Source organism: Heliangelus exortis, chromosome 23 (assembly GCF_036169615.1).
Source record: "Heliangelus exortis chromosome 23, bHelExo1.hap1, whole genome shotgun sequence".
NCBI classification, from domain to species: Eukaryota; Metazoa; Chordata; class Aves; order Apodiformes; family Trochilidae; genus Heliangelus; species Heliangelus exortis.
In genome coordinates this window covers 758,155-775,032 of record NC_092444.1, presented here as the reverse complement: position 1 = coordinate 775,032, position 16,878 = coordinate 758,155, and the positions used below count along the sequence as shown (strand labels likewise).

At 40.1% G+C, this 16,878-nt stretch overlaps 1 protein-coding gene across 9 annotated transcripts in view; it reads left to right on the top strand.

The window, feature by feature from the left end:
- VPS13D (vacuolar protein sorting 13 homolog D) overlaps positions 1-16,878 on the top strand; it is an 89,449-nt gene that overhangs the window by 61,271 nt on the left and 11,300 nt on the right. For 8 of the 9 annotated variants that reach the window (XM_071766852.1, XM_071766854.1, XM_071766856.1 and 5 more), the window contains 2 exons: positions 5,655-5,787; positions 7,297-7,492. In XM_071766852.1, the coding sequence (XP_071622953.1) occupies positions 5,655-5,787; positions 7,297-7,492 (329 nt within the window). Of the gene's footprint in view, positions 1-5,654; positions 5,788-7,296; positions 7,493-14,266; positions 14,408-16,878 lie in introns of all 9 variants that reach the window. The other variant, XM_071766860.1, reaches the window with a different exon arrangement.

Below are 16,878 nucleotides of genomic sequence, written 5' to 3'. Positions count from 1 at the left end.
CGTTTCTAAATGCAGACTGTGTCGGTTCTGTTCACAGTTCATTACACACTGCTCCGTGCAGTTTGTTACAAATGGGTTTTGGGCCCGACCTGAACCACCCTTCCTGTTGGGCTGTGTTCAGCTGTGACCTGGCTGGGTACTGATGTGTAAAGGAAGGTGTATAAGGATGCAGGGTGTAAGTCTAACTGAATTCACAAACTTTCCTGCTTAAATATCTGAGTATTTCTTAAAAGATTGACAGAAGTCATGTAAAAATACTTTGTGGAACAGCTCTGGACAGCTGGGGTTAAATCTGACAAATGAACACCTCCTATTTTTCCAAATACTTAATGCATTTAACTTTTTAACCCCAGTTTGCAGAGTTTAGGGATGTGAAAGGAGGAAGCTGTGTTGTCTGTCTGTTTACTAATGTCCTGTTTGTAAAATTAACTACATTGTTCTGCCATTCCATGCCTGCATTAATAAGTAAAGAAGCTGGTCTAAAAGTTATTTTTATAGCAAGTTGCAGAATTGTGTTCAACCTTGAGACACAGCAATGAAAGAGAGGAAGCTCAGGCTGAAGAATTTGTTAGACAATTTTATCTGTCCCACTGTGAAGTATATCCAGAAATAATGCATATCCTCTTCTTTTGACTCTTCCAAAAGAGTAACACCAAGATTTGAGGATGCTTAACTGCTCTAAAGCTTTTAACTGGTACAGATCCTAGCAGCATATATGTCTGCTTAGCCTATGGCATGTGCACTGTGAAGATTTTTGCCTCCATGTAGTAAATTAAATGCTTAGTTTTGAATTGGTGTATTTTACTGTCAGAAGTCAGTGTAAAAATTGGCTTCCTCTAAAATACCTCTAACAGCTTGCAGACATGTAGGAAATAAAGGTGATTTTTACTGATACTGCTAGCAGGCAAGTAACCACAAGGGATTAAACTTACAGATATGTATTAAACATTAGACACAGCCCATTGTATTTAATCACTTTGGCTGAACAGAGCTACTTCTGTTCAGCTGGGAAGGGATTAGATGTGGGTTTTGGAATTTTTTTTCAACAGAAAAAACAGCTCAAAAGAAAGTAGCCTCTAGTTTCTAATGCTATAAATCTACTTGAGTTTATTATATAATTCAGAACTATGTTTTATGTAGCTGTTTTAAGTATGCTGACGTTTTATTTTAAATGTGTTTAGGTAATAGCTAAAGAAACATTGTTTCATGCTAAAAGACAGCTTGTTAGTGTTTTTTAAAAAAACCTGAAGAAGTGCTGTTCTGTGTGAACCATTTTGTACTGTATAAGAATATATATGTCAGGGCAGGGGGTGTCAAGTGTTTTCCAGCTCATAGTTACTCTATATATATTACTATACATTAATTAGAGCTTTACTGTTAGGTTGGCAGCATGCACTGAGTGGAGATGGGCTGGGATCCCTGTTGCTCCAGTATCCAGGTAGCAGAGAAGAGGAAAATAAAGTTTCAAACCCAGTATTCCTGCTTGGGGCTGTAAAGGACAAAGTTTTTGACGACATTCACATTTAGAAGTCTGATATTCACTGCTGTTTCTTTACCTTTGTACAGCCTTTGTTTGTTGTGCTAAGCACCTCTTCTCTTTCATGTGGAAATTTAGGGAAGTTGATGCTGAAAGCATGGAATGAGTTTTAATCATCATGAGGAGGGATTTTCCTGTTTTGAAAAATCTAAGAGTAGGTGTGAGAACTGAAGATGACATAATTAACAGTTTATATTAGACCTTTTAAACTAAACAGGTTTTAAATACTGTTTTTCTGCCTTGGTGAAATAACATACTTAAATTTGTGTTTTGGTCTTTGAGAACCAGCTTTTATTATTGGAGGTAAAAGTATGAACATCATCAAGATTTTTCTGAAAGGTGGTGGTTTGGAGCAAGAGCTGAATGGAGTTCAACAAAGAACTCCTAAAAAGTTCTGCTAAGATGAGAGCTGAGTAAAGCCTGTGATTTCTGATTTAAATGCAATTCATTGTGAGGTTTGCACAGAAGCAACAACTGACCTATATTTAATTTCATCACTTTCTCCCTTAAAATTCCATCTTGGAATCTTTTACTTCACTCAGTCAATAACATTTGTAAATGTACCATTCTCTGATGCTGGAATTACAATGGAATGTTTGGACTGAAGTCATAATTGTGTATTTATCCTTTCGGGATGTCCTTAGAGAACCAGGCAGTGCCAAGAGCTTAAAAAGCCTTTAAAAGATTACTTAAAACTTATTTCCATGCTGTGTGCTTCATGCATCTGGCTTAGAGGGAACACGCAGTACAAAGTCTAGAATTAGTTTTCATTTGCTTTCAGTTCCTGTGCCCCAGAAGCTTTGTTGTTTGGCACCAGCTCTGGATCACAAAGACTCTATATGGGTGTTTTTTCCTCTATTGCTTGAAACAGCAAATACATAGTCAGTGGTAAAAAATTTTGTGGCAAAACTTCCTTAATGATTGGACCTTTAAAAAGAAAACAAACACACACCCCAGAAAAACCCCAGAATATGAGCAGATTAGTTTCTTGTACAGATAGTGTTTCATCTGCTTTTGCAGCTCATGGGAGCCAGTGTGATACTGACTGGAGACTCTGAGTAAACACAACCCAGAGGGGATGAATCACCAGATGACAGAGGAGGAGGCAGCTCAGGCCAGGGTGCCCCAGGCTGATGGAAGTGTAATAACATTTTCAATAATTGTGATATGCTGAGAGTGGTTTACGTGTGGTTCCAAAGCTGGTGCTACCTGTAGTGTCACATCCTCGTGTTTGGATGGAACTGTGGGAGTTATATTTTGCCCTCCTCAGGAGGATTGGTTTCTGTTGGACCCTGTGAGTTAATGAAGGGGTTGGCTCATATTTTCTGCTTGCAGTGTATCACCAGTTGGTAGCCTCACCTCAGATGTGAACCAGAGCAGGGTGAAAACCAAGCATCAGGTGTCTTTAGAATGCAGACCTGGAAGAAAAGGTCAGTGTCTCTCCAGAGAGGAAAGTACCAGAGTCAGAGAAGAAAGAGTGAATGATGGTGATGAATGTTCAGGTGACTGGAGCTTCTTTCCTGTCCAGGCAGAATGGATAAGGCAAAGAATCAAACACTGCTTATTTAGGATTAGTTGAAATATTTTTAGCACCTGAAGTGACAGAATTCTAATCATTAGTATGGAAGACCCACACTTTGCTACCCTTGGAGATGCAGGGTTGACAAATGAAGTACCCACCCTCTTACATGGAGTCCATTCAGTAGCACTTAGGTGCCTTTGGGTTAAGAAGCAGGGAACTCAGCTGTTCCTGATGTGTGTGTTGGAATTCTGTTTCAAGAGAAAGGTTATCAGAGATAAATGACCAAGTTATTGATTTCTTTTTTTCATCAGCAAGTAGACAAAGAGCACATTATGAAAATCAGGATAGAGAAGGGGAGGACTGGTTCTTAGAAGTCCCTTGATTGGTTTCATGTTTGTTCCACAGCCTGTTGTGTTCAGTTGTGTTGGCATTTACAGGACCTTTAGTAGGCTTTGAAGTTATCAGGTCACACCTTATTAACAAAAGCTAAGGAGGACAAGGGTGGGCCACACTTTTGTTGTCACCTTTGTTTATCTGGAGACTATTTTACTATTTTCTGCATGACTGGGTTAACAGCTCTCTGAGCCACCATCACTGCTCTTCTGCACAGCCCTGGTGTCTGAATCTCAGTGCCTAACACTGGGCTTCTCAAAGGAGACAGGACAGATTCTGGGGGGAGGAAAGACAAGTGCTTTAGTGCTTTAGCTTGTTTAAGTCTCCCTTCAAAGTTTAAGGACTGCACTGGACTTCAGCTGCTTGAATTTGTGATGCTTCAAGTTTCTGATCCCAGTTACGAGTAACTTTGATAACACAGGGGTTGTAATCTACACAGGCTGGGCATGAGGTGTTGTGCAGGTCTCTGGTTGGTTGGTCCAGGGGCTGGTTTTGTGTTAGAAATCTTTATTTTTCCTTTTTCTATAGGTAGGGGCACCCTGTTTGCTGAAACTGGAGTCAGAAACCATTTCAGGGAATAGATTTTTGAGGAACACAGAAAAGGATGGTTACAAATTTCTGATACCCAGCAGTGCTTTCCCTCACCTGGTGTTACCTACACTGGGCAGGATAAGTGCTGATGTTGGTCTGGTTCAGATCTTGAATCTGATAATGCTGACACCACAGCTGAATCTTTCTTGCAGCTGAGAGTCAGAACATGGCAAGTGGCTCAGCAGACCTGTGAAATGTCTCTGTTGTTTTACCCTCGCTGATGTTTCGCCTCTCATAGCTCAGAGCAGGAAAATGCTGCACTGGTTCCCAGCTGGAAATGGTGCAGAGGGGACCCATTCCCTGTGCTCTTGGAGGTAACCCCTTGGTTTAGGTACAAATGTTACAGATGGCTACAAAAGTTTGGCTTCAGCCTTTGTTAAATGAAGCCAGAAAACAAACAGTACCGGGAGGGGGTAGACGAGGTGTGTCCAGAAGGAATTCAACATCAGGTTCATGTTCTGTAGTTAATGTGTGGAGCTGAGATTTGGTCACCTGGGTCAGGGCAAAATGGAAACATTTCCATGGTACATTTGGTACATTGCAATCCTTAAATTGTTCTGTCTACCCCTGTAATTCAGTGTCATTTTTTAAACAGCATGAACAAAAATGTCCCCATTTAACTTTGGTTTTTATGTTTAATGGAGACTACAACTTTTAAACTGTGTGCCTCTGATTTATTTTTTTTTCTCCTCTTACTAAGAGTAATTTAATGTTACACTGAAATTCTTTCTGTACACTAAACAGAATTGCTGTTGGCCATTAGGTGTAAGACTCTGCCTCACAAAGGAAGGAAAATCTGAGGAAAAATTGGATTATATTTAACAGGAAAGGTGATACAGTGGTACTGGCCAATGTAGACAGGGGGGTGGGAACCTAAACCCACCAAAGCTGTAAGGAGAACTTATGCTTACCAGTTTGCATCAATATTAATCAATGTATTTAATCCTGCTGGGTGGTTGTCTGATGATTCACTAGGATAACTTTCAAAATGCATTTTTAAAATTCATTCTTCAAAAATAATTTTCAGGCCTTGAGAGATTCCTTAATGAGGTTTGAATTTTTAAAGCAACTACTCTGATCCTCTTTGAGCTAAGTATTTGTTCAGGAAAAAATCCAACCTTAAAATTATAATAGCTTTAAGTTGGTTTGTATTCCTAGACTAATTTTAAAAAATAAATAGAACAGCCAAAACCATCTACATTAAGTTCACAAGGAGGTCACTGATCATCACTGTGCTCTGTTCAGTGTCCATATGATCAAGTCACAGGAGGGGTCATGGGATGTAATGGTTGTTCATGTTGTTAAAGTCCTTGTTTAGATCATTGGAGCCACGGGGATAGTCTGAGCTGGAAAGAACTATCTGAAACTAGGAAATCATGTCATTAGTGAAAAAGAAGTGACAGAAGAAGGAAGGGAATTTTGTCATTGCATCAAGCACCTAAATTAGCTGCTGTCCATTTCATGTACTTCAGAGCGTTCCTCGTACCTGCAACAAAACGAGTTGTAGAAATCTGGGTTCCACAACTAAAATCTGGGCATTTGCTTCAGAAGATCTACACAGGAGAAGCACCATTTGCTCTTTTAGTAACAGGAGAGGTTGTTCTCTTACAGTTTGCTGGGACCTTGTCAGATGGTTTGGGAAAGACAATGGACAACAGGCACCAGACGGAGCGGGAGTACATCCGGTACCACGCTGCAACAAGTGGAGAACACCTGGTAGCTGGGATCCAGGGACTGGCACATGGTAAAACCCCTCACTGTAACCTGGAGTCATTTGTCTCCTAGAAGTACTCATCAGACTGAACAGAACAGTTTGTGTTACTCCTGGGGGATTATCTGAAGCCAGGGAAGAGACTTGATATTTGAATTTAAATGCTCTGCAGGTCAGGGTGGGAGGATTCTGTTGACAGAAACTACATTTAAGGGTAAGGTCTTCTCACACATAGCCATAAGTAATAGTTTGTCAGGGTTTTTTTTCCTTTGCATATTAAAATTTTAAAGAAAGTTCCCCCAAAACTTTATAGAGGCATAAAATGCCCATGCAAACAGTCTCTTTGAGGGCCAGGCATTAAAATTTTAATTAGATTCTAGTTTGCTTTCACTCCCAGAGACCCAAGTTTCCTCAGCCTCAGTACATCAGTCTAAAGTAACATTTCACCACTTGGATTATTTTGTGGTTTTATTTTGGGTTTTTTCAAGTATACTAAGAACTAGAGAAATGAAGTTGTGTAACAGGCAGTGGACTTCTCCTAACTTGGCCAGAAGCTCACATCAATTTAATTCGTGATTTATCTGTTAAAAGTTAACAAAGTTAAATCAATACAAGCCAAGTTTAAATAAAATATTTATATTTTGCATCATCTTGACTCAGTTTGTTTAAATGTCAGTCTTCTGGTGCAACTGTTGCAGCCTGAGTAAAGATAATCTGGCTTTCTCTAAAATGACAAACTTTTCTCTGCTAAGCAACAGTCTTCATGCTGGGCTTTTGTCAGGAGACTCAGTAGAGATATAAATGGGCCATGAGTCTCTCACCCCAGTGTGAAGTTTGATATGAATTATACTGCAAGAAATGGAGGAAATCTGAAATATGTCAGACAATAATAAAAGCACTTCATTGTGTTGTATTATCCAGGAATTAGTGGGACTGGTTAATTCTGTGGAGTTTTGAAATTGATCCCATTACACTTTTTTAAAAAAGCCAATAACTATTTAATAACTGTCTGTTGAAATGTAGGAATTAACCACAGTTACTCAAGAGAAGTTATATAGGTTACTTTGTCCTTCTCAAGTTGGTAAATTAAGATCCTGCCTGGTCTGTAATTCAATTATAGACCCTAAAAGAGAACCTGGCTGCTGAAAGCTGAGGGGCCAAATGCTGGTAAGCATTTTCAAATGAGTGCTTTAGCCAGTTCACTAAAAATTGTGGTGTTCCAATCATGGAAATGTGAAATCTGTAAAGTTCCTTCTCAGATAATAGGAACTGTTCAAGGCTTTTGAAGCCTCAGTAGGTTCTTGATGTCTTCAGAGCATTCAGACTCTCCCCAGTGGGAATGTGCACAGAGATGTCTGTTGGCAGCACGGGGATGCACAAAATGTGAAGTTATTAGCTAATGTCACCAGTTCTGAGACAGGTTTTGTGTCACATGAAGTGCAGAGCACATTTCTGTCAAGCTGGACAGCATCAGCTGGGATAAGGCTCCATCACTTTTAGAGGCAATACTTTGGCCTACTTTGCTGTTCTTGTCTTCCCTAGGTATCATTGGAGGATTGACAAGTGTAATAACTTCAACTGTTGAAGGTGTGAAAACTGAAGGAGGTGTCAGTGGTTTCATCTCAGGCCTGGGGAAAGGGCTGGTTGGCACAGTAACCAAACCTGTGGCTGGAGCTCTGGATTTTGCATCAGAAACTGCACAGGCAGTGAGGGACACTGCAACTCTGAGTGGCCCCAGGTCAGTAACCAGTTTGTTGTTCACCAATAATACTGCAAAAATGCATATTGATATCTGCTGCAATTTCTGATCTGATTATTTTTCCTTACACAAAGAAACGATAATTTAATCAAATTTACTACGAGTTGATGTAGCCCATTTCATTCTATTTGCTTTTTCTTTAATAGATGGCCCTTCTTATACTACAATAAGAGTGAAAATTTATCAGAAAAGCTGCAACATAAAATAGGAATTATTAAACTACAGCATTAGATGCAAGCAAACATTTTTGAAGGCTGTATGTATTCTCATCCAGAAGTGGAAGAGCTGTCCCTGCTCTACCCCCAATTTCCATTTAGCTTTGTAGAAAAACAATGCTTCAAAGGTCTGAGGAGTTTTGGCATCAATGTAGTGTTATTGTCTTCTAATTTTCTAATTGTTTTCTAATTTTTATTTTGTACAATAGCTCCCCCTTGAAGTGTGGATATATACCCACACATCCATGGGCTTATCTGTGGCTGTTCAGTGTCAGCACATCAGGACAGATGGAAGGCTTCCTTCCTGAGTTCCCAGCCTACTGTGGTCTCTACAAAATAATGATGATTGTTTAAAACAAATGAATGTTCATTAGCACTGACTGGGAATGTGGAAGAGGGAAAGGGCTAAGCTATAGAAAGGCTGCTCTGAGAGAAGATTGTTTTTACTGTTTGTGGCCAAGAATTTACTTTATATACTATGCCAGGAAGTCCTGCTGAATGTATGTGAGATCCTGGGAGCTGAAGAAGTGAAAGAACATGCTAAGTAAATGTTACTGTCAGAAAGCTTAGAGAAGTGTTTACAAAATGTTGGGTTTTCTGGTTCTTTTGTCTTCCCATTTGGCTTTTCCATTTCCTGTGTTTTATTATGCCATGCTTGGAATCCTGACATGTCTCCCATCAGTGTTTCAGTAAAGAACAATAAGCTTGATGAAGTGTGAGTGAGGTGTAGGAAACTTTGAAGAAGTTTCTAGGTGTGCTTTGGTGGGAAAAAGGAAATGTTTTCATGTATGTGCCTTGTATTGGGTACTCAGCTTGCTGGGTAAAACTGAGAGGTCAAGGATTACAGACACAGACAAAATTACATCAGGACTCTGAAGTGCTGCCCTGAGAAACCACATCTCCTGCTTTGATTGTACAGCTCTGGATCTTGTGACTGTACAGATGGATTTATACAAAGATGGGGGAGCATTCCTGGCTCTGCTGTTGGTTGTCTCACCAGTTCAGCTCTGTCTTTACTACAGCTTGTTTCAAGATACACATATACTTAAAATCTGTGTTGTGACACTTCTGTGAGATACAGCCTGAACACAGGAGCAAAGTCATCACCAGTTGACAAACCAGAGAGCAGGTGGGGAAGGGAGGGCCTCCAACTGACCTTATCTCCAGGTTGTGTTTGCCTCTGTGATGTATTTCCCTTTAATTTGGTAACTGTCAGTTAAGAGATGAGGTTAAGATAGATGAGGTGAGCCATAATTTTGCTTCCACTAGATTCTGAAATACTATTTATAGAGGAGCACTGTGAAATTATTTTCCTGTTTGCACACACTCTGAAAAAAACTTTCTAACCCAGCAACCTTCTACAAGAAAAAAAGAAAAAAAAGAGAAAAAAAAATCCTTCTCATTTACTAAACTTCTCCAGTTTACAAAATCTGATCAAAATTTTTTTAGATAAACAAATGTACTTGAAAATATGCTAGGGGGGAATAAAGTCCAGAAAACACACCACTGCCTATAAACAACTTCACACTCAGGTTTTGTTTGGGAAGGGTTTGTAGGGTTTTTTAATGTGCTCATATAATGAAGCAACCAAGTTGTTCTTTTGGGGTATAAAAAGACTCCAACAAAGGATTTGTACATTTTTTTTGACTGCTGTGTACCAATATCCCCCTGCCACATTTGTTAACTGTTCAAATATGTGTGGTTTGGAATCAAAATACAACAATGTTCCAAACCCAAGCTGCTGGCTCCAGTTGGATATTGTGTCTGAGCATGCTGGGCCATGGAGGCTCCTCCAAGCTAAGTACACAAAAGCAGCTCACCCTGATGAGTGTGAGTTTGGAACTGAGCTCAAGTGCACTTTGGAACAACTGAAAAATGTGAGTTCATAAGCATGGGAAGAGTCATCTTCACCTTATCTTCAGACTGACAGCATCTGTGCTAGTTTTGGGTACTGGTGCAAATTTGAGTCAACCAGTTAATTACAGCAGGTTTTAAATGGCATGATGTGTAACCATAAATTATAGGCCCCTTGCAATTCTCTAATTACATGGTTGCATTTTTAGAAAGCCCTGAATGTAATCTGCTTGGCTTTAACCATTGAATCAGTTTTGAGTGAGCTGAAGAATTTTAATTAGGGTTGCAAATTTCCTAAAAGACATGTTCTAATTCCAGTGAGTTCCTGAACAGGACAGGACACCAGGGAGATGTAGCTTGTGTCACTCTCATCATGCTACATCACACAGGTTCACCTGGGCTCCAGGCCATGAGCTGTGGTGGGACTCATGCAGCTTGAACAAACCCTGTGTTTGGAACATGGAGCCAAACTAATGTGGCTGAAATACAGATGATGGCTTTATAGCTGGTGGTGGCAGTTTAAAAGGTCGTGTTTAAGGTACAAGAAAGTATTTTTTAAGTCTGGCTTTAGGCTGGACGTCTTCAAGGCTAATCTTACCACTTGTTATGTAGTCATGTCATTTACTGTGCTTGTTCATGAATAAAGCTGCCTTAATGCTTTTAATGCAGCAGAGAGCATAGAGGAAAATCGTTGTTGACAATGCAGCATACTTCTAATTTATAAACAGTTAATGCCTCTGACTTGATACCTTTATTGAGTGAGTTTTATGTGTTCCGAGCACTGCAGTGTCACATACAAAAGTTCTGATTATTTCCATATTTGTCATATACTGCCAAAAATCTTAAAGACCAGTTCAAAACAGGAAAGCTGCTATGTGTCTAGATATGCTTGGAAAGCTCTCTCCTAGGAACGTGTTTTAAGTCCTAGTGCAGCACAAGTAAAGAACATTTATATTTAGATGTGTGTCTAACTTAACAAGTACTGCAGGGAACTGCTGCTTCTCTCCTGCTTCTGCCAGGTCACTGCAAGTTTGAGATTTTTAAACTCTTGTTGCAAGGGTTTGTGTCCTGCCTGATAGTTACAATATGAAAATCAGGAAAAAACTTCATGACCTACTCAGTTCTAATGGATTCTCTCAGTGAACCAGATTGTATTAACAGAACAGTTTGAGACTGCACTACCTCCCATCTTCAGTCACTGCTGAACTTGACTTAGGGGTTTACATTCTTCTGTCAGGAATCCATCCAGATTCTTCTGTTGCTCTCCTTGCACTCTCGTTGAGCTACTCTGAAATCCCTCCAGTCTAAGTTCCCATAAGGATTGTGTGAAAAGGGACCATCATGTCCCTGGTTTCTGACAAGCTATGTTCTGTGGGTCATCCAAAATTGTGCTGGCTGGTTTTACTGCCATATCACATTGCAAATTGATAGCCAGTTTTCTGCTTGCTATTTTCCCCCAAGAGTTTTTTATGTTTTGTGTTACTTTACTGCTTTGAAAATAATCTTGTTGTCATTTAGTATTTGTGTTCTGGATTATTTTTCCCTAGATGAACCAGGTTGCCATTGTGTTGGTTGAATCCCATTTAATTTCCTGCCACATTTCTGACCTCTTCAGGTTTTTTAGTTCTTCACTGTCCTCACTGGAGCTTTAAACGCCTCTTAGTTTGTCCTCTCCAAATATAACTCCACATGCTGCTTTTGCCAGATCCTGGAAGTTAAGCAAGCCTGGTTTTGTGCCCACACATTTTGCAGCACCTCAGTAGACACTTAACCCTTCTTTAATCATTCTCTGTTACCAGTCTCACCTGCTCAGTATTCTTCTGCTAGGTTTCAGTTTTCCACTGGCACCTTTCTGTAGTTCTGCTCTGATCCTGCTCTGTTCTTCAGCCATCTACTCCTGCTTGTTGCCTAAGTGGAGATTTTCTTGTGTGGGGAGCAGTTCCTCAAACTGCAGCCCTGTACCTTTTCAGTAGGAATGGCTTCATTTGCTGGGCATGGTTGAAGAAAATAACTGATGCATGTAGCTTGTTGGGTTTTGTTTGGGTTTTTTTTTTTAATCCCCAGGATAAAGTAAAAGAAAGATGAACCTTTTAGGCACTGTCTGTTTAATCATATTTTATTGCAGAAGCTGTAGCTGTAGAGCTGCATGTATAATCATGTCCCAGTTTCCAGAACAATACATTGTTCATTGTAGGAAATCCCCAATAGCTGCTCAGCACCCAGGAGAAGTCTGGATGGTGTGGAGAATGCAGACTCTGTGCTGACACATCCCTCCCCCTTTCCTGGGGGTTGAATGGACAGAAATTGGTACCCAGTGTAAAACCAACACCTCTTTATGCCTTACTGCAAATACCTTGCTTTACATCTGAATAATGCTGCCTGGAGATTATTGCTAGGGATCTGCATCTCTAAATATCATTTATATTTGGAATATATGTGAAATCAGTTGTCTTTATAGTTGGTTGTTTGTTCCCTTTTTTGAACTTAATTTAATTATGTTAAAGGACTGAAAGAAAAAACCTATAACGTTTTGGACCTACAGCAGCAACATCACAGTGTACAATATAATACAATACTGCATACATGTGGTTACTTTCACATCTGGTATATGTGAATGTTTATTAGTAATATGAGGTTTTAGAAAAAAAATAAGCAATTACTGGCTTGCATCAGGCAATGTTTAATCTACAGGTCTTTCGTTTTACAAATATTCACCTGATTATCCTCTGCAACTTACAAGCTACACTTTTGAGTAGCAGGGTCTCAGACTGGAAATCCTGGAAACAAACTTTTCCCTGTCTGTAAAATGACACTTTTTCAAATTTCTGAGGCTGTTCATTAGAGCTCCCCTTTGCATTTTCCTTCTGGGTTTATAATGCACACGATGTATTAGCCAAGGAGTTCTAGATGGTTTAAATTCCAATAGAAAATGCTACACCTTTAGTTAAAACGCTGACTTCTTTTGTTTAGAGCCTTTTTGCTTTCCTTGACAGAATGTGTTCCTATTGCTAAAATTGAACAAAAGCCTGGTTTAGGAAACCAGTGGGGTCACTGGGTTCACCATGGGCAACGTGTCTGGTAATATTAAAAAGGGAGACTTTATGAGAGACTGAACTGTCTTTCTAAATACCAGCATTTGTTTTGTAAGTAAGAAAGATTTCCTACTAAAACATTAGTGTTTAACTTGACATCTGAAGGCAGAAAGATAGCCTGGATGTATTCAGAATGAAAATGTAAAACATAAAAGTGAGTAATGCTGAGTAGTTAGCTGAGCATAAAACATGAAATGATGTTTTTCATTAGCTGTCCATTCAATATGCACAACAAGTAATTTCAAGAAGATGAATGAATGCAGAGTTCCTAATGTGAGTCTCCACAAAACCAAAATATTTACTAGTGCCCTGGTAAGTTACAACCAGGGGCAAGTGTGTTTCCTTCACTGGCTAAAGGGCACTGCATCAGTGACACTCACATAGCTCCTGGGCTAAACAAAAGGCTGCTGCTCTGGCTGGGCTCAGAACAGGAACCACATGGAGCCTGATTTCATTGTGTACAGTAACTGATTTGGAAAAGTTTGAGTTTGTGAGAAAAAGGCAATATGCTGAATGAGGCCAGGCTGGTATGAGAGGAGAGACTGGTGAAACTGGACAGCCCTTGTTCACTTCCAGAGGTGACACTTGTGTGGGCACGGGGAAGCTGCTGCTTTTGTGGGACATGGAGAGGTGCAGTTTGTCCCTGTGCTTTCCAGTGAGGTTGTGTCATGAAGGCCTGGTGTAGCCCATCAGAAACGTAAGCAATTAGGAGCTCCCTTCTGCAAAGAGCTGAGAAATCCTTCGGTGGTTTTACTGTGGATTAATTCTACCACATACACTTAAAGTGAAAGTTAAGAAGGGTGCATTTGCTCCATAAAATGTAATTACACTGCATGCCCACAGTATTTAGCTCGAAATGAAAAGGAATATATCTAGAAAAATTTCAGCTAGAAAATATTATTTCCTTAGGAAATACCTGTATTTCTAAAGCCTGTGTATTTTTTGCATTTACTTCATATTTCAGAAGAAGCTTTCAGACACCAAGGCTAAAAAGTAAAGGAATCACCTTTTACTTGTTGCATATTTCCTGTTTTTTGGCATTTACGTGGCTTTTACATCCTTGTGCAGCAGGCACTGTAACAATGATGCTGCTCTTTCCCTGTATTCTATGCCATAATTTTCTGGGGTTTACACAATTCCAGAGAGCTGCAGTTGTAACCAGACTGCAATGGTATCTCCTGGAACTGGAGAGACTCTTGGAAAAAAACCCAACATTCATGCATTAGCACCAGCAGAACCAACTAAAAGTCAGCAAAGAGCAGGCAATAACATATTAACAATTTTCATTCACAAATCTACTTGCCTAGAATGAGGTGGGCTAAGCTGAAAGAGTATGTGCAGCAGAAAGGAACAAAAACTTTATTCAAACCAGACGTGTCTGCTGGAATGTACTGGGACAAATCATCAGACTGCATTAAACCAGTCAGACTTGATCCCCAGAATTGAAAAAAAATTTAATACTCTTTCTGTGGGTTTTTATAATATCTTTTGGCCCTCTTGATAGTATTTTCAGTTCATAAAAAGACTAGGAAAGATGAAACTGTTGTAATGAAATAGGAATATAGCATTTGTTTATTTACTTATTTCTAAAGCACAAATGGCATGAAGTGCTCACCAGAGCAGTGGGTCTATGACCTCATGTCCCAAAATATCAGCTTGTGGTGCCAAAGGGGTGAAGTCTGGACTTGGGCAGCTTTCTGGGAATAAGTTTTACTAACCTTATGCTGATGAAGGTAAGCACAGACATTTTCTGTACTAAATAATAAGTACAGGGGTACCTTCTGCTACGTGCATGATCTGTAACAATCCTTGTGGGTTTCTGTGTATTTGTTTCTCGTGTGTATTTTTGGAATAGCATCTTTCAAGTTGTCTACTTGCCTTCACTCCAGATAATTTTGCCCTGAGGTCACATTGTTTCTTTATATCCTTAATTTTGTGACCTCAATCAAAAAGTGATCTTTAATTACCACAGGAATAAAGCATTGAATAGAGAGTATCTGAGCATACCCAGAGGTGGACTTTTTCCATTCTGAGACCAAATATAAAGATGCAGGAACTGCATGTCACAGTATGGAACTATTCTCTACATGCTGGGCTTCATGTAGTTTGTGTCTTACTAGAATCACTTCCTGTATCATCCTCCCAAGTGCAGATATCACAGCATCAGGTTCTCTGAGGTTACTCCATGTATTAAAATGGCAGAAATCTTAAACCATGCATCTGGACAGGTCGTACTGTTGGTACCATCAGGTTTTATTTTCAAACGAAAAGATCCTGCGTTGCTTTAAAACTAATACCACTTCTAAGCAGCATTTGAAGCCAGATGAGTTGAGGTTCACATTTATGTAGTAATTAGAGGCTGACTTGAAAGCCAGGGACCTTGCAGCAAGGTATGTGCTAAGGCACTGCTGGGCTGTTTACCTGGTACTAAGACAGATTTTTTCCTTTGTCATTAAGGGTGAGGTTTTCTCTTCGGTCCCAGTCCAGAGGCTGTAGATGGGAGCCCAGGGCCTGCTGGGATGGGGTTTTACACTTGTGCTGTCCTTTTGCCCTTCCACTGAACTCTTTTCATTTCAGTCATGAGCAAACAGTCAGTGCCTGAACTAACAACCCTGCAATCCTCCAAAGCACGCCTCGCTTACAGTACCAAACAAAGGGAGGCCCGCGTGGGCCGGCCCAAGCCAAGGAATGCAGCTTCGGGGTTCTGCTCCATAAATTTAACCAGCACGACAAAAAGGAGATAATATGAGCCTTCGTGATGATCTGAAAGGGGGAGGTTTGTGTCCCATTGATTGCGGTCTGGCCCGGTGCCAGGCCCCGAGCCTGACCGACAGTTGAACCATATCGTTAAGGCGTGTAATACAGCTCAGGGCTTGTACAGCAGCCAATGAGTACATATCCAGAGGGCAAAAGTTTATAAAGAGTTGAGGCTGTCCTGTTTAACCCTCTCACACTGCATGTAATATATACTGCTGCCATTCAGAAATGGTCACGTTGCTATTAAAAATGTAAACCTTCAACTTTCTGTACTTGGAAAAAAAAATACACGTGTGTCTCATTTCTAATGTGCAGCAGATTTATAAAGTGATCTGAGAAAAATATGTAAAACTGATCTTTTTTTCAACAACAAAAAAAAAAACCCAAGCCACCTTTTTTTTTTTCAGTACTACTTTATCCATAGTTACTTTTTTGTTCAGGGATGTATTCTGGGTTGTTCTACAAACTCTTTCATACAGATGGAGCTATTTATTGCCTTGATGTCACCTCATTTAACATGTGGCTGGTATTTTTATAGATAGATTTTTCACCTAATGTTGCTGTTAACATGCAGAACACTATCAGTTTTGTAAGTACAGCCAGTGGATTCGAATTGCTTTCTCAACTTCTAACTTTAAAAATCAAAACAAGCTTTCTGAGTAGCTTTTCCTTAGGTAAGTTTGTGCTAGAGGACTTTGCTGTGCCTGCTGCAGCCCCAGCTGTGCTAACTGGAGAGTCTAAGAGAAAACAGTCACCAGAGTTCATTTCACACAGCTCTTCATGCACACCTAGCAGTTTATGTCCTGGTGCTGGGCAGGGGCCTCTGCTTTGCTTGCCTCCCCTGAGAGGATTTGCTTTCCCAGAAAGGTAGGAGTACAATATGGAAGCATTTCTGTTACACTCAAGTGTGTTGCACTTTTCAAGTACAGTGACTGCATTTGCATTTACAGCAAATGGGCATTGCTTGGCCAGCACTGAGGGGTTTTGCTGGGACCATTATAAACAGGAGCATAGAAAAGAAAATAAACTAATGCCCTGCCTGCCAGCATAAAACTATTCACAATTTTTAATACCTTGGGCAGAGCAGTGTTAGGGCCCTGGGCACTTCAATCTTCACTGAGGTATGTTCAGCTTGTGTTTTTCAGATAGGTGTTGGTAAGAAATCCCTGCTAAGAACTGTATCTTTTACATGAATCAGAAGGCAAATGGGAGCACTTTTCAACACGTTTGTGAGACAGGAACCTTTAAAGTGACAACTGTAGTCATCACTCTGTGATCACTCCAGGAAGAGTCTGGAAATTGAGATGGCAGTGTTACATTTTGTTAACTCAAGCTTGATGATATCAAAGTGCTTGGAAAAGTGTTTGTTTGCTGCATGGCTGTTAAGGCAGGGGTGGAGCAAATGCCAAAGGCTGAACAGTGGTTGATGCAGAGTGTGAGTGGTACA